Raw genomic sequence first — 27,991 nt, 5'->3', positions numbered from 1 at the left:
GGCTTAAAACACAAATTCACCCCCAAACTGTAAGCTGTGATGTTGAACCCCTGCCCCTCCCCACCTCAGAGAGAGAGAGCGAGAAAAGAGAAATAGAAAGGGAGACAAGAGAATGGTTGGTTGATTGATTGATTGATTGATTCCTGACGCCATTCCTGAGCAAATTGGATTTGACGAGTGAGACCCAAGGAATCCAGGTGATGTGGACAACAGGATAGTAAAATAAAAAAAAAAAAAAAAAAAAAAAAATATATATATGGAGGCGAGGAGGAGGAGTAGCAACGCCGAAGCCGATCCACAGAAACATCTAGAGGGAGAAAAAACAGCGACTGTGTGATGAGCTGTCACATTAGTTTTTCCTCATTATTTAAAGTAATAATTAATTGCACATTGACATGACTATATGCATTTCATGGAGATTTCACTTATAACAAATGGGGTTAGGTTCCCGTAGTCAAGATACATTTTTGATCTAATTCCAATTGGGGGAAAAAAACTAAACTGACTCCTGAACTCCAAACCAAAAATGAAGTTAATGAAAAATGTCACATTTTCTGTATGGGATTGTTCTCCACTGCCTTTGACTGAATATTAAGCACTCATCATTATTCATCTGGCACATATATATTTGTACTTATCTTTTATTTCCTTGTTTCTATCTTTATTTATTTTTAAAATGGTTGCCATCATGACTTTGAGGAATCCAAAATAACCCTTTAAAATATTAAAGTCACACAATAACCCAAAACAATCTAACCGAGGCAGCGGTAGATCAGCAACACCCGTATTCTGCGAGGCAAAATTACTGCATTTTTGGATTGGATTCGAAGAGAGCATAGATGGCTATGAAGGCTTCAGTTCCGCATTGGAAAAAGGCTGTCTGACGGCAAGGTAAAGCAGTAAAAATATTCTAAATATAGCGTGCACTTAAACAGATACTGATTTGTTTTTATTTATTTTTTTAGGTGGTCCTTTTTTTTTTAGGGGATACGTTTTGAAAATGTGCTTCTGCCCCCGTCAACTGTAACAATACATTGCTTAGCTTTCATGCCGGTACTCGACCGCCATCTACTGTAGCTAATACACAGACTGTGGATAAGAACCTTATATAAACACACTTCAGAAAATCTGAACCATCCCTTTAAGTGTTTTACATTTGTGGATTATTTAAAATATGAAAAAAGAAGTTTGAAAAAAAAAAAAAAGAGGTCATATTGACGTAAAAAAGTGTGACGCCTACACGCCTGACGCTTAACTTCACCCCCAACTAGTGTAAGCCGGCACTGTTTGAGTATCAGTTGAAAATCACCAAGAGACGAGTGCAGTGCAGAAACACCACAGCAAAGAACACTTTCTAAAAAGTTCAGTTACAAATGCTTATGTATGAACTTCCCATTAATATATTAAAGCATTTACAAATATTATATTTATGCAATACATTTCCTAATGAGAAATGTATTATGTCAGCACATTGGTTACAATGTTACTACACCCGCAAACTGTTGATAAATTCAAAGATACATTAATAGAAGTTACAGATACTGAATTACTATTAGGATTTGAAAATATATTTTTTTTTTGAAAGATTATTTTTTGGGCTTTTCCGCAGACAGCTAGGTGAGAGAGAGAGGAGGAAGAAGACCTGCAGGAAATCTTCACAGGTCAGATTCGAACCCTGGACCTTTAAGTCAAGGCATAAACCTCTTTGCGCCTGCTCTACCCACTGAGCCAGCCCCGCCACAGTGAAAATACATTTTAAAGCTGCAAAAACAAACCGCTGTCTGTGCAGACAGCAGCTTTGTGCTCCTCTAATTTAGGAGATGTCACACTCCTGTTCCTTTTCAGTTGACTCATGTTGTGACTTGAAATGCTCCAGAGAGGAAACACAGTAATTACAAACGCTGACACAATAGGGATGATATGCTATTAATGTAGCACTGATAGTTATTATCACAACAAGAGGCCTGTCAGGGAGCAGCTGGTAGGGGGGGAAGAAACCACATCGAAGGAGTGGCATTAGTGTGGGAAATTACAACATTATCTCCTTTTGCTCTTTTATATTTAAACCTTTTTTTTTAATAATATAATTAGGGCTGTCCCTAACGATTTTTTCAATTAGTCAATTAATCTAACGATTAATTTGGATATTATTCTATTTTTTTTAACTGAACTTTGGAGAATCAGTATTTTTACTTAGGTACTTGACATAAAACTTAAAATGGCTATGACATGGATTGATTTCATCAATGGAATAATGTGCAGTTAAGATAATCACTGGCAAAAGTATTTTTGCATCATAGTGGGGCAAGGAAAATAATTGAAACGCAGGGCTCCAGTCTACGTAAGTGGCCTGAAATTTATACTTGTGCGCTTGTGTGTGCGTCGATCTCTTTAATAGCAGGGCCAGTATGTGTGTGTGCGTGGGGTGTGTGTGGTAGAGCGAGTGGCGGCGATCAGCTTCGGAGCGAGTGGCGACTCTTGAGTTGTAGTGAGAGAAACAAAGTGTCTCCCCTGTGCTTTCTGACCACTGTGGAAAATCTGTAGCAGGAAAAGTGAACCGAGGTGGAGATTGGGAACCAGGAAACGTATTGGGCGAAATAAAATGCTACCAAGCCAAGGCCGAGCGACATGCGTTTCTGCGACGTGCGGTTACATTTTTCGAGAGGTGCACGTCAGGCTACAGCCAAGGGTCCGGCATAGGGTCCGTGTCTCCACGCACCTCCGTATGTAGCCACGGCGTAGCTTTAACGCAGAAGCATAAATCACGCTTAGATGACCGTTGGCAATGTTTTTAAGCTACAGCTTCTTCAGATGAATCCATGCTTACGGGCGCTGCTATCTTCCTCTATTCCAACGCATGTTATTCAATCGACGTATTTTTTGTAATATGTGACGTTGGCTACGTCGATGGACCATCCCAGCCCTTAATATATATTTTTTCCAATATTGATTGTTAAATGTGTATATTTTTTTTATTAAAAAGGCAGCAGTATGGTGATACTGCTTACATATATGAACTAGCAACTCCCTTAAAAAGGACAGCCCACTGCACTTATTGTAAACTGTAAAAGAGAACTACCATAAAGAAAAGTCTGGGTATCGTTTGAACATTTTTAATGCCATTGTAGATAGGATAGCAGATTTTTAGTACCAATACCAAAACAATATTTTTAATGATACCTTATTCTGCAATATATAAAAACACATTTGAAATAGAACGCCATAGTTGTTAAAAGGAAGCATATAGTTACATTAATGTTTGGATAGGTTACTCTCAAAGTGCTTCGAATAAAAAATATTTATATACAAGCACAAATGAATGTAGGACTGTTTTAAGTTTTACTTTGGACGCAAAATGACTGAATTCTGAATTATACTGGTGGTATATCATAAAGTGCCCATTCAGATAGGTTTTCATAGTGGGTTTATCTTGGTGAAGAACCTCTACAAAAGCTAAATTTAAATCTATATTATCGTGCAGAGTGAAAGGTCTTTGAGTGGCGAGCTGTTAAATTTAACAACTGTCGTAAAGGTCTAGGAGTTAGTGTTACGGGGAGGTCATATAGTTGCAGCTAATGGTAATATTGTTCTTTACCTGTAGGTCTGATCCCTTTTCCTCTCTGAGATTATGTTGGTTTTCAGGTTATACGCTGGAATGCGAGTAATGTGGACTTACCTGTGTGAGATGTTAGGACCTTAAACCGGACTGGAAACGTGCAGTTTCTTTAAAGATGAGCTCCTTCAGCGTCTCTTTGGGTAAGTCATCCAGCTCCATGTCAAACTTGAATGGGGCCTCGGCAACAGGCTACACAGGGAGACGGAGAGGTCATATTGACGTAAATGTACAGTGGAGACTTCTGGTGTTGATCCCATTGAGCAACTTATAACAGAGTAGCTAATTCTGGTGCACCGTGTTTAATATATGCTCACCATCATTCAGTTATGTAGATATCATTTGCTGATTTTAAATGTAAGGAATGGAGAAACATAACAAATGCCTAACAACTCAATTCGATTAGCAAAAGATTACGTATCCTCATTCCAAACAGGTCTATATAGCATACGCTGACCATCTCACCTCATCCGTGGGGTCGTAATACTGCTCCAGGTAAGGGTGCGCCAGGGCCTCCTCCACCTCAATCCTCTTGTGAGGATTAAAGGTCAACATCTTGTCCAACAGGTCCAAAGCTGCAGCACGAGGAGAACATTTGAATTGGACATATCATGTAAAACTCACTTTTTCAGTGCTTGTGCACATAAATGGTGGAGTGCCACAAACTGTGAAATAAGACAAGGCTAGTTTTTTGTGGGCTGATTAGATGAGAAACAGGAGATTCAACAAGCCATTCAGATGTGGCTCCCCTTTCCCATATCACATGCAGGCTCAGTAGAATATTTAGAGCAGACTGGGCCTTTCTCGGGAGGGGGGGGCTTAAAGAGACAGGTGCTAAAACAGAGCATTTCAGGCTGAGGGTGAATACAGGTATATTCAGACAAACAGTATAAAAAAAACATTAAAACTTATAACTATGTTCTAGTTGAAACCCAAGAATTAACCTGAAATGAATCCTTTAACGTGATTCTGAAACAACAATGAGCTTGCCTACCCACTAGAGGGCACCATCACACCCTACATGCAGTCTGGATTATTTCCAGGTAGAAAACTATGACTCATTTTTTTATTTTACACATTATCTGAGGCATTACTGTTCAAAAATTCAGAGCTGACAATCAATTTGGTTGGTTGCATCCGATCTACTCCTCTATCTTCCCACCCCGAACTTTTGCCACTTGTTTTGCCTGTGGCAGTGGCAAGTGTTTTTTCCCTTTGCCTATGCCCCATTCTTTCCAGGAATTCTCACAGGAAATTGTTTAGAGGCGGTAACTCTTACTTGTCTGCAGCACAACCTCTCAACGATACATTGTATTCCAGAAATTCCATGATCAGTGGGAAACATTAAGTCAGTAAAGAGTTTGTCGTGGCTCTGACCTTTGGGATCAGCGTTGGGGAAGAGGCGGTTCCACGGCACTTTGCAGCGCAAAGGCAGCGACAAAAGATAGTTCCTGGCCTTAATGTTGATGATGCAGTTGAGATCCTCCTGAGAGGGAGAACCCAGGATCCCTAAAAGGACAAAGAGAGTAATTACTTTCTGATTCTGTTTAAAAACAGTTTGCAACACTGTAAAGGAACACACTGTCTAGTAATTTACACAGCCCCTGCTTGAAGTTGTCAGTAAGCAGTCTAAAGGCACAACAAAATGACAGATGAGAGAAGCAATATGTGGTCTAGCACCAAGACAAAAAGTACAACTATATAAATGAATATTAACAGCTACAGTATCCATGGACTGGCCCCAGGAAGCTGTTGCTACTGATGGAGAGTGTGATACTGACAGAGAGTGTGAAAGTTTAGTTAATTTCTAAAGTTATCAAATCTTTTATGCAGACTCAACCGACACCGCATTTTGTAACATGTTCAAATTTGTCTTGCATATGCTTAAGACCATTATGATATACTGTACTTACTGTAAATATAAATAATGGAGAGAGATAGGCAAAATATACAGTTTGTACTTCATTTTCCATATCAAGATTATCTGTTTTTTTTAATGTTTAACAACATAAACACAATTATTTCAGAGGTAAATATCTTAACAGCTCCCACTCCAGCAAACATGGTTTACACTCTTTGATTCTGAATATGACTACTATTAAGAAAAGAATCAGTATACTGTACATACAATTAATTAATTTAATTTTATTGACTGGAATAAACTTCACTAAAACATTCTGAAACCATCTTCTTCTTTTCCAAGTAACCTTATCTACTTGAAAACAAGTTTATGCAAATGATAGCAGGTTTGATCAACTGACTATTTAAGTTGGAGTCTTTGTTAACTTGCACTTAAACACAAATGATACTGGATTGACGTAGATTTCCTACTAAGAAATGTGTTCCCCCTTACCCTTTAAACAACAACAATACCACATCACCACATCAATCCTAAAAACACTGCACATAGAGAGATTTATTACCCAAAATGTGGTTAAGCTGATCCAAGTAGTGCTTCCCGGGAAAGATTGGCCTGTTGGACAACATCTCAGCCAGGATGCAACCCACTGACCAGATGTCTATGGACTTGGTATAGCCCTAAGATTTAAGGGGCACAAAGTCACAGTCATGACTACAGTATCTTTAAAGTTAATATGATATCAACTGGTGGATTATGCCATACATACCATTAACATAGGATGAATGAAAACAGTTATTTCTTGTTGGGCCCAGTAAGAATAAAAGGCCTTAATCACTAGTACCTCATTCATCTATTTGCAGGATTCAGAAAGCTAAAGATTTAAAAACACAGCTAATTAAAAAGGTAAAAATAAATTAAAAATATGGTAAGAAACACATGCACGTGCATCAGCACAGTCAGTATGCTTTGTCAACATATTTAACTTTACAAAATAAAATGCATGAATGGGGTTTTGACCAATAATAATAATAAAAAAAAACATTCACAACACACTCGTAATTTTACGGCAGGTGAGCACACTCACCTTGGAGTTGAGCATGATCTCAGGTGCTCTGTACCAACGGGTGGCTACATACTCTGTCAGGAAACCAGTGTGATCATGGTCAGGGTCAGCCACACGAGCCAAACCAAAATCACAGATCTGCAGAAAGATGGACAGAGTGACAAGACAATGAGAGACTGCAACTTTAGAGGACACAAGATCAAAATAAGCCGGACGTCATTTCATTGACCAGTTAAAACCATCAACAGGTTGAAAAAAAAAAATTTCAGACTGTTTATAAAAATGGTTTGCCTGGCTGTTTTGTACTCATCAGGGGGGCATATTGTGGCAATACTGATCTTTATTTAGGTATCAGTTTTCTGTTGAAACTCACTGACCAATATTGAATGTAGAACTAAGAAATAAATATGGATTATCGGTAACTACAAATAAGCCTTTTAAAATCAGCACAACCAAATTCCTCTATGAGACCCTACCTTGAGATCACAGGTGGTGTTAAGCAGAAGGTTGGAGGGCTTCAGGTCGCGATGCAGGACGTTGGCAGAGTGGATGTACTTGAGCCCTCGTAGGATCTGGTAGAGGAAGTAGCAGATGTGGTCGTTGCTCAGGTGTTGAGTCTTCAGGAGCTTGTACAGGTCTGTCTCCATGAGATCCTGGACAATATATCTGCACAGCGCCATGTTAAAGAACTTCTACTTTATTATCATGAAAAACACACTCCTTGTGTTTTTATGCACATACTGTAAATAATATAAAAGCAATTTTTAAAATGTCCATGTAAGTCACATTTTTATGTCCATCTGGACCACATTGTTATGTCCTTCAAAATAAGATCTCTAGGTATACAACAGGGCTGAACAATTAACCGAAAAGTGACCAAAACCGACATTATGACTCCTATTTCTAGTATCAATATCAATAATGCGATAAATTCATTATTTCATGCATGCTGCTGCTGCTTACCCCTTAAGAGTACAACAAAGTCATATTAAAAGATTTTCTGTTTAATTTTACTGCCCAGTTCAAGTATCCATACTACATTTAGGTTTTACTGCCACACTCAAATTGGATTGTATTAGCATTGCAAAGAAAATGAAAAACCTTGCATAATTTAACTCCGACAACTGTTCCAGCAGGCTGGCAGAGTCATAAAAAGGCAGTCAAACTGATGCCTTTTTTTTTTTTTAAGATTATTTTTTGGGCATTTTTAGGCCTTTGTTTTCACAGGACAGATGAAGACATGAAAGGGGAGAGGAGGGGGGAATGACATGCAGCAAAGGGCCGCAGGTCGGAGTCCAACCCGCATCCGCTGCGTCGAGGAGTAAACCTCTATATATGTGCGCCTGCTCTACCAACTGAGCTAAACCAGCCACAAACTGCTTACTTTTCTACGCCTATGACTACAAAGTTCTGAAACCGTGTTTGGCCAATGTGGGCCCTAGCTAAATAACTAGGTTCATCTTAGATAGAGTCTTTATTGTCCACTGGGGAACTGTGAAGGGTTTAGGGTTTTTGTTTAGGTGAACGCTCATCTAATGAAGGAAAGCAGGAAGCAGTGAGCAGAGTAGCTGCAGGCTTTGGTCACAGCCATTTCTTTAAGGTAAGACACACTGCAGCATGAAACTGACTATGCACTCGACCAGTTTGCTACTGTTGCTGCTGGGCTACAGCGAAGAGCGTCTCTTCCAAATATATGGTGACAGGTGGCTATTATGTAATAAAATACAACTGAAAACCTCTATTCAACTACAAATACTGGCGTATAAGACCACATTACTTGTCACAAATGAGTCATTTTAAATGTTTGAAATATATTAGCATAAAAGCACAAGTGTTAAGTGGAAATACAAATAATTTAACATGCCATTACCAACCTTAAAAAAGCAAAACAATTATTGCCATTAAAGATTAACCTGAAGCCCATAAATTAAACTGCAGGCACATAAAATACATTAGAAGATATATAAATCATAAGAGGTGTATGTAAAAGGATACACGTCCTTCATCTGGTCAATGGTTGGTGTGCGGATGATGTCGTTGATGCCGATGATGTTTTCATGTTTGAAGCGCAGCAGGATTTTGATCTCTCTCAGGGTGCGTTGGCAGTACGTCTGGTGCTCAAAAGGGCTAATCTTCTTAATGGCCACACGTATCTTGTTGTCCCGGTCATAGGCAGAGCTTAATTATTTAACAAAAACAAAATACACAAAAGCCAACAATTAGGCATCACTGTTGAAGGAGCAAAATGTCATAAAAAGGCACAGCATTACAATTTTTTTTTTTTTTACCCCATTCAATTTAGTGTCTCCACATTTGGACTAGAAATAGTGATACTTAAGTTTTAACTTCCATTTCGTACGTACTCTTCTGTGCGGCTGAAACCCATCTTACTGATACCCACAATCCTTGCTACAGAAAAGCATGAGATGGCACGGACATCTCTTCAATATGTGCTAATAATGCCACTTTGGGATACCACACTGAGCTGTGCCGTGAGCAACTAACCAAATCTGTAATACAGTAACATCACAAGGTAAAAACAAGGTACAGCAAACATTACTAAGCTTAATGACATTTTGGAGGTTTGCTGATTTGTACAAACTGCAGTAAGCACCTGGCCATTTCTTTGAAAGACATTCAAACATTGAAATATCTTAAAATGATGCACTGACATAAAGGAACAGAAACATTTAATCATATCTTGCTGTGCAGGCCAGGTTTTATTGAACAACAGAAGTCAGGTGCTAACCATTTGGGTGACAAATGCTGCTTCCTTCCTGTGGTTTGCCAGTGGAAAGCTTTTAATTTGAAGAAATGTTCGGTTTGCATTAGCAGCATCTTAACAAGGCAAATACATTTCTGATACAGCGTGGAGCAGAAAACAGTGAGGCTGCTGCAGTATCGGTTAGATAAAAGTAAGAACAGGAATGTAGGAGTGGAACAAAAATCTGAGCTGCTTAAGTAGTGCTGCCTGGAAATTTAGCAAGACGACACAGCTCAAAGACCATCCCTGCTTGGTCCAGCTACCAAACAGGTCCACAACACTGCAGATCAGCTGAGAGGATGCAGTGGCATTGCATGTGATCAAGCCGTGCATTGCTCGGCACACCAGTGCATTTAAAGTGTGCTACACAAAGCAAAAGGGAAAGAGACAAAAGAGCTTGTACGTCCTGATCAAGATAAGCTCACCTCACCCTGGTTCCCCTGCACCTTTAATGACTATACTATAATGCAAAGTATGATGCAACTAAAAAAAAAGTGTCATACTTTGGACTGGAGCATGAATAACAATGTCTTTGTTTAAATGCAGCCCTGACATTCAAAGTTTGGATGATGAATATCACTTATTTGTACAAACACAAAGTCCAACGGTAATAATTTGCTTTACAGAGCAATATTTTGAATTACAATGAAACATTTAACCTAGCAAATCATTTTGTAAAACTCAATTATTGCTAATATTCTTCACCAATATTCAGTACTCTAATAATAATAGCATATATAATAAAATCCATTTTACAATATCTTAAAACCCAATGATGAAAAGTATAACATGCAGGCTACAGGAAATGATAAAGCATGTTTGCATGCATGGGATGCCTGGGTCTGTCAGATCTAACATTAAAGCCAGATCCAGAGAAAGGGCAATAAGTTAATGCGCAAAGCTTAGGAGGTATTTGCCTTCACATGACACATCTTCAAAGCTGAGAGCGGTGTCAAATATGCCGCTAAAAAGGGTAAAAGAGAAAGGTTTTCCTCTTATGCAAACCGGTTTGATAAAAAAATAAAAATAAAGTAGTAATTACTTTTATATACAATATATAATACAATATCCAGACTGGAAAAACACATATTTGGTCATCTTTTCAAGAGGAGACCAAAAGAATATCAAGATAAAGTAGAGCACTTGAACACAGACGAATCTCCTGTGTATGATCAGATGTAAAACAGGAAATAAATCCCAGGATGCCCTTTGGCATACATAAAGAGGAGGAGGATATGGTGTAAACTGGGCAACGTTTTAGCCTGCAGGCCCTTTTTTTCTAGGGATGACGCTTACCATTTACTAAGCTGAATCAACAAGTATTAACATGTTCATGATCCCTATGGTAGTTTGAGAGTTAAGGATTTTTGTTTACTCTGCTGGCTTTTAATTGTTTTCTGTTGTACCACTGTACTTTTCAGCGGCCGGCAGTTTCAGGTGTGCGTGTTAGAAGTTTGAGAGTGATGATAAAGTTATTGTTGTACAAAACCCTTTTGTCCAAATTGATGATTCCATGGCAAAATGCAATAAAAACTAACAAAATGAGTGTAAAAATGTCTGACTAATTGTCTGACTGTGTCTACACTCAGCAGACTAATTGTTCAATTAAAGTCTAAAATCTTGGCCCTGCCTGTGATGAGACACTTCTTCCACACCATTTCAGGTAACAGACATGTCCACTCTTGAATTTCTGGCTCTTTTCACTGGCTGGCTGTCAACTTCCCCACACTCACTCCTGATATATTTTGAAATCCCACACTGGGGATAAACCTGCATCCTGAATGCCAACTTTAACTCCCAAAAGCAGACATTTCATTATTGTTTTTTTTTAAATCAAATAAAATGGGAATATAAAGATGTTGGTGTGTTGCCTTCAAATGCTGTGACTAATACATTAATATCCTTTTTCAGTTATTTTTAGGCTTACATGAAATTAGTGGGTGCTTGATAATCAGAAAAACAATTGGGTTTTAATGTAATAAAAGAAATTCTGTCCCAAAGAATGGCAATTCATATTAAAGTCTGGCGCTGGGCACGGAAACTGGCCAGACATATTCAGTGCACAGGAACTGACACACGAAAAACCAAGTCCAAACTCACCACCTACTGCCAAGAAATGCAAATTACTGCTTCCAAGTTTTTCTGGATTTCTAAATCATCTGCTGTCAAACTGGTGCTAGTTGCTGCCATTTGTAGCCATCACAAAAGCAAAATTGCCCAATAAAGCTGTAGCTTCGGGATAACAAATTAAGAAAACCTTAAGTTGAGCTTCATCATTTACATCTACAGCCAAGAGTGATTTTATTTCTGCACATTACAAACAACACAGGAGACTGGAAAACACCCACATAGTATGACAAAATAAGACTAATGAGTTGCTATAGTGATGGGGTGTAGGGACTGAAATGTAAACACAAGTGTACCAGCCTTCTGCAAGGGAAATACAAGTGACCTTCCTTTCCACTTGTGTGAGAGGAATGTGTGTGTGTGTGTGTGGGTGTGTGTGTGTGTGTGGGTGTGTGGGTGTGTGGGTGTGTAAATAGCTCTCCATGTAACTGTTCTACACCAGTAGATACAATTGTGCAGCAGGGAGCTACAAGACTTTAAAGCTAAGCTATGATCTAGGGCAGCACCAGTTTGGCACAGATATATCTTCAGACTGTTTTTAGAGCAGTCAATGGTATGCAGTTGCCACCAGTTTTTGACACAGCACAATGTTATCTCATGTATGATGGAAACTTAAAAAAATAAATAAAAAAAAATGTCTTCACAATACAATGTCATCTCTAATGGTAAGCAAATAATAATAATAATACATTTATTTCTGCATAATTTGAAAAGGTATATACAGGATTGTGCATAGGTTGCAAAAATGTTGGCATTCATGGCATGATCTATAATTTCATATCTAGTGCTAAAACAATCAGTCGTTCATCAGTCCACACAGGTTATGATCAATTAATTGTCATTTCTCAAACAAAAATCTCAAATAGTGTCTGGTTCCATATTACTTTAAAAATAATATTTTTGGGGTTGGACAGTTGGTCAGATAAATCAAGACATATGTTGCTCCTGGGGCTTGAAAAGATGTTGATGGGAATTTTTCTTTTCTTTTTTTACTTTCTGTTTTCACAGAGCAAATGACTTATTGAGAAAATAATCAGCAAAAAGCTCCACAAATGCAAGGGTTTGCTGCCAATAACAAAACATATCTTTGGGTTTTATGACTGTTGGTTGGCTGTAACCCTGTGCTCAGGTAAATTGTGATTTTTCTATAGACTTATCGAATAATCCTATAGTCATAAAAAGAATTGACAGGTTAATGGATAATGATTTAACAGCTAGCTGGAACCCTATTCACAAAGTGACAGAGTAAAGAGTAACATTTTTTTTAAAAAACATGCTCTGTTGCCTCCTGTCTTATATAAATGCATATGCCACTTTCTTATGTGCTGCAAAATTGTAACTCCTAACATTGCAGTGCTTGCATGATATATAAAAAAGAAACCAGGGACTGTTTTCAGTGCAGAGAGAAGTGTGGACAATCTTAGTTCACAGTACATTTCACGATGTTTACTGAGGCAAGCCCACCAGTTTCTTGTCAGTTTGTCTAGGCGTATAACAGAAGGTACTTTTGAGGAAGTACAAAGTACACGGAGTTGAGTGTGTAGTATTAATCTGCTTGCCTCCGTGTACTCAGAGTCTTGACCTGCTCAGCCTTATCACTAAAGGGAGACTTTTTGATGGTTCAGATCAATCAATAATGAAAATAAATCATTACTTGCAGCCCAAGCTGCCGGCTAGATCAACATTTTCAGGAAGATTGAAACTGTCCAATAAACCAAAAGCAACACTTCGGTCTTCTTCCGACCCCCTTGGTAACTTTGGATAAATGTAGCTATAAGAATTTATATTCACATATTTGTTAATATATACAGGTATGTTCTTATTCTCTATTTGATAAAAGGACAACACACATTAATCAACATTTCTGTAAATGTGTTTTAGCCAGCCGGCTAATTTTCAACTGTAGTCCTTTGGCCAGATGATTTTATACCAGAGCAACATTAAATGTCCGTAGACAGGCTGTACGATTTTCTTGCGATTTAACTGCTGTTCTTATCTTAATAAAGATGCTCTGTTGAAAGTAAGAGCTGCAGGTTTTTTGTGTGCAACAGTGAAGAGAATCTGCTCTGAGCTGCCTTTCCTGTTTCCTCTGCTTCTGTATGGTTTTCTGAGCATGCTCAGTGCCCAGGAAGGACCACAGAGCGATGAGGGGAGGGGGGGTGAAAAGAGAAGACGGCTGTTTCCAAGGAGATGGGAATACAAGGCTTTACAGTGCAGCTGCTGTGTTATGCAATAGGGCTTGTTACCATGACGACGTTCAAGGGGTTAGGTTGAAGGAAGCAGGGGGAAAACTCACAATGTTAAAGGGTGACGCGTACCGAGAGAAAGCGCAGATACGAACGTCCATGCAAAAACTAGACGGATGCCATACTCAAAACGTAAATACAAATAGATAGATATTAAAGATCATGCAATTTTATCACTTTCTTTCTGTGTTTTTGTATTTCCATTAGAGCTAAAATTAGTAGTTCATTACTTGATTGGTCAATTGTCAGAAAATGTAACTGAAAGAATTCCTATAATTAGACGTTATGCAAAAGTGCTAAAAGAATGTGAGGATTTGCTGCTTCTCTCGATTATGTTTTACCTGTACAGTGAATATCTTTGGGTTTTGGACTGTTGGTGTTAGACAAAACAAGTCATCTAAAGACCACCTTGGGCTCTGAAAAGCTATGATGGGCATTTTACTATACACTATAATTTCAAATGATTGACGTGTTAGTCAAAAAAAATTATCAGCAGATTAAACAATAATTTAGCAATCATTTCAATGTCAAAAAATCTGTACTCAAGGAAGCTGCTACCAAAATCTTTATCTTAAAAGTTCTAATACATTAAGTAACTTTTCCACTTACATTCCCATTGTTTCTCTCTCAACCAACAAATCAACTAATATATACACATTTCTATTATACTTATTCTAGATCGGTTGAATGTAGTCTGTTTTTACTATTCTGTTTTACTACATTTACTATTGTACATTTCATTTGATTATTTATATTCTTTAAAATGTATTTTGGAATCCATGCTACATTTAGTTTCTGCACAGAGATCAATTCAGTTTAATTTTTTTCTTAGAACTGATATCATTTGCTGTCTGAGAGGTTTCAGTAGTAAAGCCTCAGGCTTCACTGACTAACGCCTACAAGAGTTCAAACAATATGACCTAAGCTGTGTGTAGTAAAAAAGAAAGAAAAAAAGGATTTCTATCACAATTTCAGGACACACACAAAAATCAATTTTGCATACTCAGTCACTTAAAGACTTATCCATGAACTATTACAGATTTAGCTGCATCTTCTTTTTTCACAAAAAGCACTTCCTGTTTCTGTGTATGCTAACCACAATAACCTATTTTAAGTAAGCAAAGTGATTGTGAGGCGTTTGTGTTTACAAGAGTTTTTCACATACATACATACATACATACATACATACATACATACATACATACATACATACATACATACTAGGGGTGGGAATCACCAGAGGCCTCACGATACGATATCATCCCGATACTTATGTCACGATACGATATAATTGCGATTTTAAACATATTGCAATATTCGATATATTACAATGTATTACCATTTTTCCAACTTCAGATTTTTCCCAATTTCAAATGATGTCCCCAAAAGGACAATTTTGTCAACATCTGTTTTATCTAAAAAAGATCCATTTCTCTGTTTGTTCATCTCACTTCAATTGTATTGCTGCAAAATGGGATTGTGAAGCAGACAAACTGACCAACACATATATCATAAAAGATCGATACTTGGCCTCTGTGTATCGATACAGTATTGCCAAGAAAAAAAATATCACGATACTATGCTGTATCGATTTTTTCCCCCACCCCTAATACATACATACATACATACATACATACATACATACATACATCATTGCCTTCTCACAAACAAATTATCTAATTTCCCATGCGCATAATACTCTTTGCACACCAATTCAACAATTGAGAGTTGTACAGGCAGCTGCGAGCGTGAAACAACACACAGGGAGAGGCAAAGAATGGCAAATGCGTGTATTAAACTAAGCAGCAGGCGCACAGAGCAGCCACCACACGCCCGCGAGCGTCCGCTTTGCGAGCGCTGGAGGGCATACACGCTCCCGCAGCTAAACTCTGCTCTTGAAGTTGATTTCTGCTCGCTCGAATGAAACTGACTTTTGACATTTTGGGGGCAGAAACCAAGGAGGCACTGGCCCTCTTATCACTGGTCACTTTCAAGGCGATCTCACCCACAGTCCCCTTAGTTTGCCTAGAATGACCGCTAGATTCAGGAAGCACGGAGTTGGTGTCCCGGCTGAATGTGTGTTTTTCTGTCTTTATTAACGATGTAGTGCAAGATAGCACCGTAAAGAAAAGAGTGAGCGTCTTACCTGTTCTGTTGTTGGGATATGTGCGATGCTTATGAAATGACCGGTAAATCCTTGCGGTGTGAAAAAACGACGTGAGCCAACAACAACTCACACAAAAATTGTGCTAAAATCCAGTGTTTCTGTGATGTTTTGTCAAACCACTTACAAATATTTTGTATTTATTTACTACAGCACCAACATGGCATCATGACTTTGCGTAAATATACACGCCACTTTCATAAAGCAAAATGGCGTGTTATTGTACGCATTTTCAGCTATCCACGTGTATGCCTACGCTGTATACAGCTGATGTAAACATACCCAACACGTGGCCTCGCCACGTTGCGTGTTATCGCATGTTATCGCGAGAACATCACACGCCTGTAAAAAAAAAAAAAAAAAAAAAAAAAAAATGGTTGGGTTTAGGAAAAGAACACGGGGAAAGGCTTTAGTAACAAAACAGTGACAAAAACACGGAAAATAACGATGAAAACACGCTTAGGAACACAATAAACGGTTGGGTCTAGGAAAGAAACATTGGGTAAGGCTTATTAAAACAAAAAATAAAAAAACTGCTGAAATGGCTGAAGAAATGGCTCTCCCGGGTGAAAGTCTTATGTTTTACCCATCCACCACCCCAATCTACCTCCTTACTCAATCCCCCGTTCCTTTATACTACGGTGGAAATTGACTCGCAATGTAGGTCAATGGCGGCCGATTTGCGTTGATATACACGCAAAAATGCGATTATGCGTCTTGATAACATGCAAAAACGGAATACAAATTGGCGTGACATAGATGAGCCAATTCATGAGATCAGTCTGACAGCACTTATTTGGTGCCTACAGTAGCACAACTTCACTTAAAAGATCAGTCAAAAACTGTATGATAGTACTCGTGTACTGATTTCAATGAAACTTCAACAAGCAAACTTTAAAGTAGAAATCAGGCCAAGAGATACCATCAAAGCGGTCGGACAACTTTTGACTTTGCATAGAATGACATCATTGTTTTTTTCCCCTCACAGGCCACAACACAATCATATCTGTAACTTTCTGAGAAATATGCGAATGCAACAGCAGTGCAGTAATAAAATGCATCTGTCAGGCCCTGATGATGAAGACCGATATCAACTTCAATGCAACAGACTGCAATATGCGTGAATGTTTTACGTGTTTGTTGAACCAGAAAGCATTGTGCTCGTCTTGGCAGGCGTAATCACCCAAATTACATCTCCTTCTGAATTGCACAACAGGATCTCAGCGTGTCAAGGCTCTCATTCTCTCCCTCCCTCCCTCCCTCATTGGCTGTGGAGAGGTGGTACTGATGTCAGCGGCAGAGGGGTTGCCATGGAGACGGGCGCCACAGTGGCATTTCAAGAGGACGGTTCATGGCATAATGAAGCAGAGCATCAGCAACGGCTAAGAAATCAGGCGGGTCATGGAGTTGAGATCTAGATTAGAAAGACTCGCCAGGAGGAGGAAAAACATTTAATTAACAATATGATGAAATGTTTACTAGAAATGTGTTAACTACATATGAAATGTGTCAACTACACATGAAATGTGTTAACTACATATGAAATATTTCTCTTGGTAAATGGTACTTTGGTGCAAAAAGGTACACTGTATTTCTTGACAACTAGTTATATCTTAAAACTATCAAACTTGATCACAATAATGCGTTTTTCATACGCTTAAATTAATTAATTTCTTTCATTACATTAATTAATTAGATTAATCCCAAACCTTCCTGTTTGCAACTTGTCAAATATGAGGGTTTGCTGGTTTTATCTATTTTATCATTTTAAATTGAACATATTTGTGTTTTGGACTGTGACGCCGCATTAAGGTCTGTGATAGGCATATTTATTTTTAATATTATTTTATTTATATATATTATATTTTAATTGTAAAAAATGATCAATTGAGAATAATTGTTAGATGAAGAAAATAATTGTTAGTTGCAGCCCTAAAAAATAGAAAGAAGATTAGTGGAACTTAGGCTATTTACCACTTGGCAAGCTCCAGGCTTTAGCTGGGTTTAATTAAGCTTCTGTGTCTTTAAAACGTTACCTTTTAGGCAAAATGGTTTCAAATAAAAAGAAAGCTTATAGCCAGTTTGTATGACATGTTCATGTCGTATCAGATTTATACTGTACCAATGAGCTCTGAACTACAAAATACTGCTCAAATGGATCTTTTTTTATATCCTTCAATGTCTTTCAACTGGCATTACAACACAAACAAACGTGTTAAAACAAGCACCAAATATGGCACCAAATCCACTGAAATTGGAACTCTCTGAGAAGTAAGAGAAAAACTAAAAAAAACTTAGTCGATCAACTTAAGATGCACTGATCCCATAGGTTGGATCATATCTCCAACGATACAGACTTGAAAAAGGCAGATCTGGGGTCCGTTTCAGAAAGCAGGTTTAGTGAAAACTCTGAGTTTGTTAACCCTGAGATGAGGGAAACTCTGGGTTTTCAGTTTCAGAAAGAGAGGTAACTTAACCTCAGAGTCAGTTACTATGGTAACTGAGCCTGTGAACCTAACCTAACGGGAGCAGGTTTTCTTCGAGAAACCTCAAGTTTCTCTCAGTCAGTCTGTCTGAGTCAGAGGGAGGAGACTGAGAGAAACTTGAGGTTTCTTCTCACTCACTTCCTCGCCCGCAGGATTGCACCCAAATGAAATTATAGGTGTAATACAATTCCAGTTTTCATCAGTAATATTATAAGTTAACTGTGATTAAATACGAAATTAACACACTGTTAATGCGTACGCATTGACTCGAGCAGCAATTTTCTCCCACACCAATTCTCTCTCTTTTGCAGCAGCAACCGCTCTTGCTTTTATTAACGAAATGCATGTTCAAACTCGCTGTTTGTGCGCATGAGTATTTCCGCCGACCCGTTTGTGGTTGTTACCATGGTGAATCGTAGAATCATGGCTCCAGTCATACTGCCTTTTCATTGTAGTGGTGCATGCGCGTGAACATAATCTGAGTTGATTGAACCAACTCAAATCAGCTGTTCTGGAACCGAAAATTCTGAGTTTCCCATTTCAGGGTAAATCAACTCAGACATCAGGGTTATGCTCTGAGTTTGTTAAACCTCCTTCCTGAAACGGACCCCAGGTATCAGCCTTGACGTAACCGGTCAACATTAATACTATAATAATTACAGATTATTTGTCAATTTAATGGTGAAATTCAATATTCCTTAAGTCACAGTCACGTCACGAAACACGATAAATAGATTTCAAATTTAGGAAAAAAGGGAGCACTGGTATTGGATCGATACCCCACATATACCCTAGGTTGAGATATCAGAATTGATTGCACCAGGGATGCACTGCTCCAGCTCATCAAAACTACAACCAGTTAGATATAAACCTTTAACAGGAGCCACTTCAGAAGCATTCCCCCATGATCCAACTGTACATGTGGGTGTGCTAAAAAGGCAGAGTATGCTAAGCTTCTGAATATCATCACGGAGGGTGATACAGTATCTTGCGATTGTGTAAGCCTGACGGTGTGTACAAACGGAGGCTGGCGTTAAGAGGCTCAGTGCACCGTCAATATGCGCAGCCCTCAGCCACTGGAAAGCCCTGACATGCAACAGCCAACCGTCAACAAGAGGCTATCGAAAACAAAAATAGGCCTACTCTGAAAAATGACACAGACATGCCTCACAGTCAACCGCCCTCTTACCATATAGTCAAACACAGTCCGTTTTGGAATACAGCATATCCTGACACAAACTCAAAACTTTGTAGAGTAGCATACCATATTATTAGATCGTTCATTGTACAACTTGTACTAACCGGGGACTCGCAGACTGATTGTAACCCTCTATCCCACCTTGTTCTTTTGCATGATCATTAAAAGAATTCAGCACAACATGATAACAAAGTAACTGTTTTATCTTGGTTAAAATGCCAAAATTCTAGTATATTAGTCAACACCCGTTTTGCTTGGAATATGAACAGAAACACCCTGTAATCACGCGTCAGCTTCTCAGAAAAACAAAAAAAAACTGAGAAATTACATGCAGAACCAAAGGCTTGTTGAACAGTGGAATTCAGATCAACTGTTGGTAACAAAACAAAATATTGTAGAAGGCTGCAAAAGGAAGGCTGCAGTTGTGATAGCTTGCTAAGAATTAATTGCTGTTTGATCGCATTTAGAAAGCAGAGAAAACAGTTTTAGAACATAACATATCAGAGCCGTAGATCTAATACCATCATCATGTAGCTCTAGTATCAGAGACATGACACACTGATGAAGTGTTGTCCATCCCAGGTGGCATACACTTCAATAAGAACAACATCTTTACAGTAGTGCTGTCAGTTAAAAACGTTATTAATGGCGTTAACGCAAACCCATTTTAACGGCGTCAAGTTTTTCCATCGCAAGATTAACGTTCTTTTTGGCCTAGCAAACTTTGTAGTTTTTTTTCCACATGCTGTTGGAACAACTAGTAACGTTAGAAAAACAACAACACCACACCGGCTCTAGCTAGACCGGAAACAAAACAGGCACGCCACACACACTTGTTTGGGCTTGCGAGCCGACCAACGAGTAGTAGGCTAACGTTACGTTTTGAGTGGATGGCGAGCGCGAGACGGCGAAATGGATGCCAATAATATAATTCTGAATGGAAAGTTTACTTTTAAAAAGTTGCCAAATGGTTCCACTGACAAGACAAAAGTGATCTGTGTGTTTTGTCGCTGTGAACTGAGATATCATCGCAGCACGTCCAGTCTGAAATAGAGCCCTGCAAGCCCATTTGGGCCGGGCTCGGGCCGTTTTATTTATTTTTAAAAATTTTTTAGCATTTTTAACATTTTTTTTTTCAGCCCTTCTGAGTTTGCAGGTATGATTTTAATATAACATAATGGCCTTTTTTTTGTGGAGGTGGGGTAGTGCACTATAGGCCCCTGTGGGGCGGGCTAAGCTTTTGTCCTTATTGGCATTTTTTTTCCCTTACATTACTTTTATACTTTAAGTAGTTTTGAAACCAGTACTTTTTCACTTTTACTTGATACTTCTACAGAAGTCTTTTCAAACCATAGTAGTGATACTTCTACTTGAGTAATGAATGTGAATACTTTTAACACCTCTGTTTGAGGTGAGTGCAATTGTGTCATTTGGAGGTGTTTGAATGGTGTTTCTTTGGTACTCCCACGTATGTTTTTCTGTCTCCCAACAGGAAGATGGATCAACTAGCTTGTTTGATCGACAAGATTTGCACGTCGACACATTCTTGATTTTGTGGAGGTGTGTGTCTGCTCCTCTGCGAGCATCAGCGACATACAGTTAAGTTATACCTTAACCTCTCTGTGTAGCTCTGTAAAGACGCTTATGCACAACTCTGCAGAAGCATAATTACCAAAGCTCTTGTGAACTATACATTTTTACTTTTATATCCTTTTTAAACTATCAAAGTCTTTTTGATATTTTCTAATTTTGTTCAAAATCTCTAGGTGTGAAATGTGCGCTTATGCATAACATTTTTCTTTTAATAAAATATCAACATGAAGCCAGCTTTTTTTCTTTATACTTGTTGAATGGAGCACAGGGGAAGCCACTGAAGATGGTAACACCAGTATGCAGTGGTGCACTGCCACCACAAAAAAACCTGAAAGCAACATGACCAACTAACCGAAAACTACAGGTCTCAAAAAGAACACAACCAGACAGCAAGTGCAAGGAAGCGGAGGCTGACACATTCCACCAATCCAACGCCAAAAAATACAGAATCAACACCAAAGTAAAGAACTGGGCTTTTACATGTACATAAGTGAACAATATTGGACTGTTTTAGCTTTTGCTGCTGGTAAAAAAGGTGCTGAAACGGTCATTCAAGGGCTACAAGATAACAATAGTCTTTGAATTAATTAGAGAGACTGCTCTCAAAAAGTCACCTCAAATAATCTGAATTTCTCTTAAACTTCAAAGTAAAGAATCACAATTATCTCTGAAATGACAGTCAAACAGTGTATGTTGTATATTTAGTCTTACAGGACCAACTTACAAGTGAGAAGGGCTTGTAAAAGAAATAAAAGAAGTCACATGTAATGGACATAAAGTTCTTGAAACTTTGCTATCTCAGGGTATTGTTGCTCTAATTAATGATAATATTAATAATAAGAGATATCTAAACATGAGTATTGTCTATACTCATAAATCATTGTGTTTTTTGGTTTGTGTCCTGTAGTTGGTTGAGATTCTCACTCCTCATAATATACAGTATCAGTTTCCTAGGAAGAGAAGCCAAACTTGTAATTTAAAAGCACACATATTAGCTCAAGTCGTTTGAGTGACCTGAAAGGCACAGTCTACCCCTGCCCAAATGAACCAAACAAATACATAAAAAATTAGTGGTAAATTCCAATTTCACCTATAAAATCATCATTGATCATGTGTTTTGCTCCAGACAGCATCACCTAACAATTATTTGGTCAACAGTCCCTAATGCTTTTCAGATTACTGGAATTAGGCCTTCTTGCAATTACCAGAAGAAGAAGAAGAAAGCACACAATGGAGTAAAGAGAGAATGAAAAGAGCTCTGCTTACAGAAACTGAAACTTTATTAAAAGAAAGTTCAAGGAATAAAACGTTGCTGCCCACGCAGTTTGTCTGACAGATGATCTCTTAGAGGGGACGTGCAGAAACACCACAGCTATGAGAGACCCACAAGTCACCACTTGTAACATACAACATAATTGTTAGCCAAGAGGACGACATGCCCAGTTTTACCTACAACAAAAAGGGTTTTTGTTGCCTTTGTGTGAGCAGAATTTGGGATAGGCCATTGCAGACACAAAGACTATTTTGACCAAATCTTTCTTAGGTTAGGATATTTAGTACAAACTTTAACAGTTCATTATTGATTTGTCCCTAAAAACGAGCTTCACGGTGGCCAGTCTGTATTTTCAACGCCTTGCAATCAAAACCGACTAGTCCATCAGTTCAACTATACTTTTTTTGTTCAGTTATTGTTTGTGTTTCCATGAAGTATTTCCTAAATTCTTGTCTTTTTATTAGGGGGCACTGCACATAAATCAACATCAATGTCAATGTGCAGGGGTTAGCAAAGCAGCTCATTTGCACCCTATAGTCCCAACACAAAATCTCCTTATTTCCATTTGTGAAAGATATAGGCAATCAAAAAATGCATTTATATTGAGAATTAATGTGATAACATGATTAGTTGACCACAAATTAAGACAAAATAAGGCTCTGGCACATCCATCCCTCAATCGCCAGGACAGTGGAAAACCATGTGTTATCGCACACTTCCTTATCAATAATTAGTGCTTAGATGCCGCGGTATTAGAGCTGTAATAATTCCAAATGTTGCTGTACAATTAATTGTCTCAAAAATAATTGCGATTAACAATACAACTGTCTTTTTCAGTCAAATTCAAAAACATTTATTTATTCATTACTTTTTTAAACAAATTAAAGTTTTAAATGATCTCCAGATACATCTTTTGGTTATAACAAAGTTATGTGACCAAGATAATGTACTAACACAGCCTATGAAGTAAATGCCTCTTTATATCATAAACAAATTTAAAAATTCTAACTGTATCCCTCCTTGTCATTTTTTGTTGCTATGAACGTGTAATATAAAGGGTCAAGTATCAACAACTAACATAGCTTAACTCAACAGTCCGACCAATAACCACTTGTCTAATTACAATTTGGCACATACAACAAAATCAACAATTACCGTCATACCTTTTAGGACCTTAGCTAATGTTAGCAATAATTGCAGTTAAACAAAGATACCGCAATTACGTAAAATAAATTGACAATTAGACAATTATGTAATAATTGTTAGGAGGCCTACACGGTATTATATTGCACAGTATATTACTTTATCGTGCTTATCGTTAATAAATAAAGTAGCCTACTGAGTGTATATTTAATACATTGTATCACGTCCAAGTAGGACTATTATAAGCTGACTGATCACATTTGGGCTACATATGTATTGTTTGTCGTGCTTATCGTTAATAAATAAGTGTATTATATGTTTTGATGCCACTGTATTATAGGCTACAGAGATTAAGGATAACCACTGCCACATGACCTCCACCAATAAGAACAAGATAAAACAATACAACCTTAATGTTTTTTATATACAAGCAGCAAACAACTTGTACTAACTTTACGAGTTTGCTAGTGACTCGTGGCTTATTCAATCTAATTAACGCATGCTATGGCAGGAGGTGGGCCCCCGAGTCTGGAGCTCTGCAGCTAGACCCTTCTATACAATGCAGCAAATCCTCATATTTAAGAATGCTTTTAACAATATGTATTTGTTTTTTTTGATTTTAGGTCATTTTCTCAAATGATTTTGATATGAATTGCAATTATGTGGCCGAGCTTCTAGCTCACTATCTCTCTACAGATTCCAACACTTATTTTGAACACAGACAACTCTTTACAACTAAACATCCTTCCAACACTGGGGCTTTATAGGTGAACTGTGCTTTATCTGGTCTGCTTTCCTTGAACTACAGCACGGTATGTACCAGTGGTTTGTTTGATAGGAGATGATACGAGTGACAACCATGGCTGTGTGCATTTGGTGGGTTTTTCCAGTTTGCAGACAGAAAGATGCTAAACAACCTGCTGTGCCTCTACACTGAAGGATATGTGTCAAGTCAGTTGTTCTCAGAACAACAAGCTCTACACTGATATTATGTAATACAGTACATTGTGCACATTTAAGGTCAGTACAGTACCACAGGCTAAAGAAACAATAAGATTTAGTGTTTTTGAAAGTCAGATTTGACAATACCATCTGAGATGCAGTTACAATTAAATTAAATTTGGGGTTAATAATACAATTAAGACCACATAAAAAAATGTGCATGATTTGAGTTTTGTTGAGTGTATTGTTCACTACATCTCTGATAGCATATCAGTTAGGTAGGAAATGCTTCATGCTTCGTGCATGCTGCTTGCTCGTCTATAAATTCCTTCATACACAGTGTGTAACCAGCCATCAGCATCAGCTAGTGAAACAAATGTACAAGAAAAAAAATCTTGAGGTACTATTGCAAGTACATTTTCAGACAAATATCACAAAAATAAACCCAAGCATAAAGTGATTATGTGGAAATTGATATAGTAAAGAGAAAATAACACAAGTAAGTCTGAAATTAGTAGAAATTCTGTCTTGATTACAACATATATGATGAAGTATTAAAATGGGTATTGCTACAGTAGTTTGGGAGATAGAAACCCCCAGCAAGTCAAAATATAGTGTACAGCTACCATGGTAGAGAAATAAGGTGTAGTATTATCAGATTAGTATTTAAATCTCTATTGATTACAACTAAAAACCTGTATATTCGATTGTGAAATATTAAAAGGGCAAGTCTGGGAGAAATACACCACCACAAAGTAAATTGAAATCAGTTCAAATGTAAAGTGGAGAATTGCACACACCCTGTTGGGTGCCTGGTGTAGTAATATTGACAAAAAAATAAATAAATAAAAGATTTGTTCTTTTTATAAGATGCAGGTTACCTTGAAAAGTAACCTTATGATGCAAATCCGATTCAGTTAAAAGCGATGCAAACGACATTTTAGACAAACATTACATTATTATTAGTTGTACCAAATAAACAAGACTCCTAGCTTAACTACACTGACTTCAAGTCGATCAATATTACAAGCCACCAAAAGTCAAGTCAATTCAGCCATGATTTATCATGTTTTTCCTCGCAAACGGACGCGGTCTTAAATAAACTAACATCGGTTTCAAACTGTTGCTTGCTAGCTAAAACATTACATTTGGCTAAGTTAGCTAGTAACGTTGAGTCAAAAAGAAAAAGGTGTAAACTCGAGCGTTATACACTGTGTCCAAAAACTAGGTAGGTGAGCAGTCTTTGAGTACACTTACCACACCATGCCGTAGGCTCCCTCCCCGATGTAGGAGAGGTTGCTGTACCGAGGCCCGACGTCGAAGGCCTGCCCGCGGACCAGCTCTGTTCCCGACCCGGGGCTGGGGCCGCAGCCAGCAGGGGCAGACACCGCAGCTGTCGCCATTATGAGCTCTGGCTTTTTTTCTTTTTTTACAAGGCTATCAAATGAAAAAAACAGCAACTAAGATTAGAAAACAAATAAATGTGTTTTTATATCCGTCGTCGTTGTGACTGCAACAGTTTTCGGTGTGGTAGAGGCCTTCACTTAGCGTTTTTCTTCTTTCCGTTAACGTGCGTTCAGAGCGACCACACCACTGCTGTGCTGTGCTGTGCTGTCGCAGGCAGGAGCGAGTAGCGGAGAGGTTGGTGCTGCAGGAAATAACGGAGGCGGTCGTCATGTGATACGGTGTTTTCTTTTTTTTTTTGTGCCCTTTTTCTTTTTTTGGATGGCCAGGTTTACCTTCAGGTACTGCATCCCCTCAGTAGCACATTCACAAACAGTCAAGGGATATCCAGTTGTGGAAGATGCATTCAATATCCATATATGAGGATCCTAGGGGGGAGTTACTGCAGGACTTTTTTTTTCTATTTATGAAAACTGTCATATACATTAACATGAATCCAACATATTATCAGCAATGATGAATGAGTGATTTTTTTTCCATTGGTAGGCCATCCACAGATACAGTTAAGCTTAAGGATTCACTGTGCCACTATACTATTATTTGCACATTAAAACATGATGTATACATTGCAACAATTACTATTTTAATAGCTTAGTATTGTATTCACCATAAAAAGCTATGTGTAAAGGCTTTATGTCACCCTACACGTTATTGTAGGCCCAGTTATTTATGCAACTAAATAGTATACAATAGTAGTGGGGGTCCCTGCTCCGTCTCTCTCTCAGCTAAGGGGTCCTTAGCCTTAAAAACGTTGAAGACCCCTGTATTAGTGGATCAGTTACATATCTGTTGCTCGACAATATCCACACTGGAGGTCAGTGTTACTGTTCTCCCCTCCTGACATCTGCCTCCCACTCTTCAGTCATCTGATGGTTTTGGCCCCTCAGTGTAAGGTGCTGACAAAACTGAATGGTCCCTTTCACCATCCCATTTTGGACTCAATTTGCAGTTTATGTCCTCCAGAAAACAATAAATATCCTTTTATCATCGAGGCAAACTTAATCAAATAAATACAAATAAAATAAGAAAGAATTTTCTTTAAATAAAAGAGAAAAAGTTGTCATTGGCAGGGATTTTACAGGAATGAAAGAGGTCAGAGATTTTGTGTTTGAAGATGAAAAAAAGCCAATTAGAGCTGAAACAATTAGTCTATTAAGTATCGGCTTCTTAAATATGTGTATTTTCTCCTTGTTATTATTATTTTGTATTTATTTTGTATGTTCAATATCTTTGAAATTCAGATCAGTATCATTTTGTTCTACTGCAATCACCCAGTTTTTCCACAGACATGATGAAAATGTATACCTTAGGCTAAATTCAGATGAACAATTAATTAAACAACCTAAACTTAAATTTTTTACAAATTATGTGTAATAATAGCAATCATGGCGGTGCGACATTTTGAGTCAAACATCTTATAAGTTTTTCCTGATGAACATCTTTCGTGCTGCAGCTGCATCCAGACCTGAAGCAGAATCTCAGACTGGAGAAATTAAAATCATGTCATTGTTATGAGACAGAGGAGTTTATGGCATCCTCACCTCTAGGTGGCAGTGTACAGAAACATTAACAAGAGCAGAGTAAGAGAGAGGAAGTTCTTGAGGGAGAAGCTGTTGTCAAGTTTACAGGAGTTAGTGGCGGCAGCACCTCTTCCTATATAGCCTATTAATTAAAATGAAGTCATTTCAAAATCAGGTAAGTTTAAAATGTCCCGAATAGGTTACATTTTATCAGGATGTTACATGAATATTATTATTAGAGCCTTTTTTCAAATGTTGTTAAAAACAATGGAAATGTGAGAATCTTAGCTGGCAGGCAGATTTTTTCTTTTAACATTTTTTTTTTCTGTTTATAGAAAATTATGCCAGTGTTTCTGTTGTGGACACAATATAACTCAACTCAACCTTATTTATATAGCACTTTATACAGTTGATCCAAAGTGCAGAAGTACAGAAGAAAAGACAACAGACAAAAATAATTCAAAAACAAAGAAAGAACACACATTAATAATACTGATAATAACTACAACATTTAGAATTTAATAGATTTTTAAA

General features: G+C 37.9%; 1 protein-coding gene across 1 annotated transcript; it reads right to left on the bottom strand.

Annotated features, from left to right (window-relative positions):
- Nucleotides 1-232: 232 nt before the first annotated feature.
- mapk1 (mitogen-activated protein kinase 1) lies at nt 233-26,113 on the bottom strand. The gene is made up of 9 exons (XM_028578404.1): nt 25,731-26,113; nt 8,533-8,715; nt 7,014-7,203; nt 6,559-6,675; nt 6,037-6,151; nt 4,991-5,122; nt 4,079-4,188; nt 3,677-3,805; nt 233-307 (listed from the first exon to the last, which is right to left on the bottom strand). Exons 1-8 carry the CDS (start codon nt 25,874-25,876, stop codon nt 3,689-3,691), a joined length of 1,110 nt encoding a protein of 369 aa, XP_028434205.1. The 5' UTR covers nt 25,877-26,113; the 3' UTR covers nt 233-307; nt 3,677-3,688.
- Nucleotides 26,114-27,991: the final 1,878 nt, after the last annotated feature.

Source organism: Perca flavescens, chromosome 5 (assembly GCF_004354835.1).
Source record: "Perca flavescens isolate YP-PL-M2 chromosome 5, PFLA_1.0, whole genome shotgun sequence".
Classification (NCBI taxonomy): domain Eukaryota; kingdom Metazoa; phylum Chordata; class Actinopteri; order Perciformes; family Percidae; genus Perca; species Perca flavescens.
This window is presented reverse-complemented; position numbering and strand designations above follow the sequence as displayed.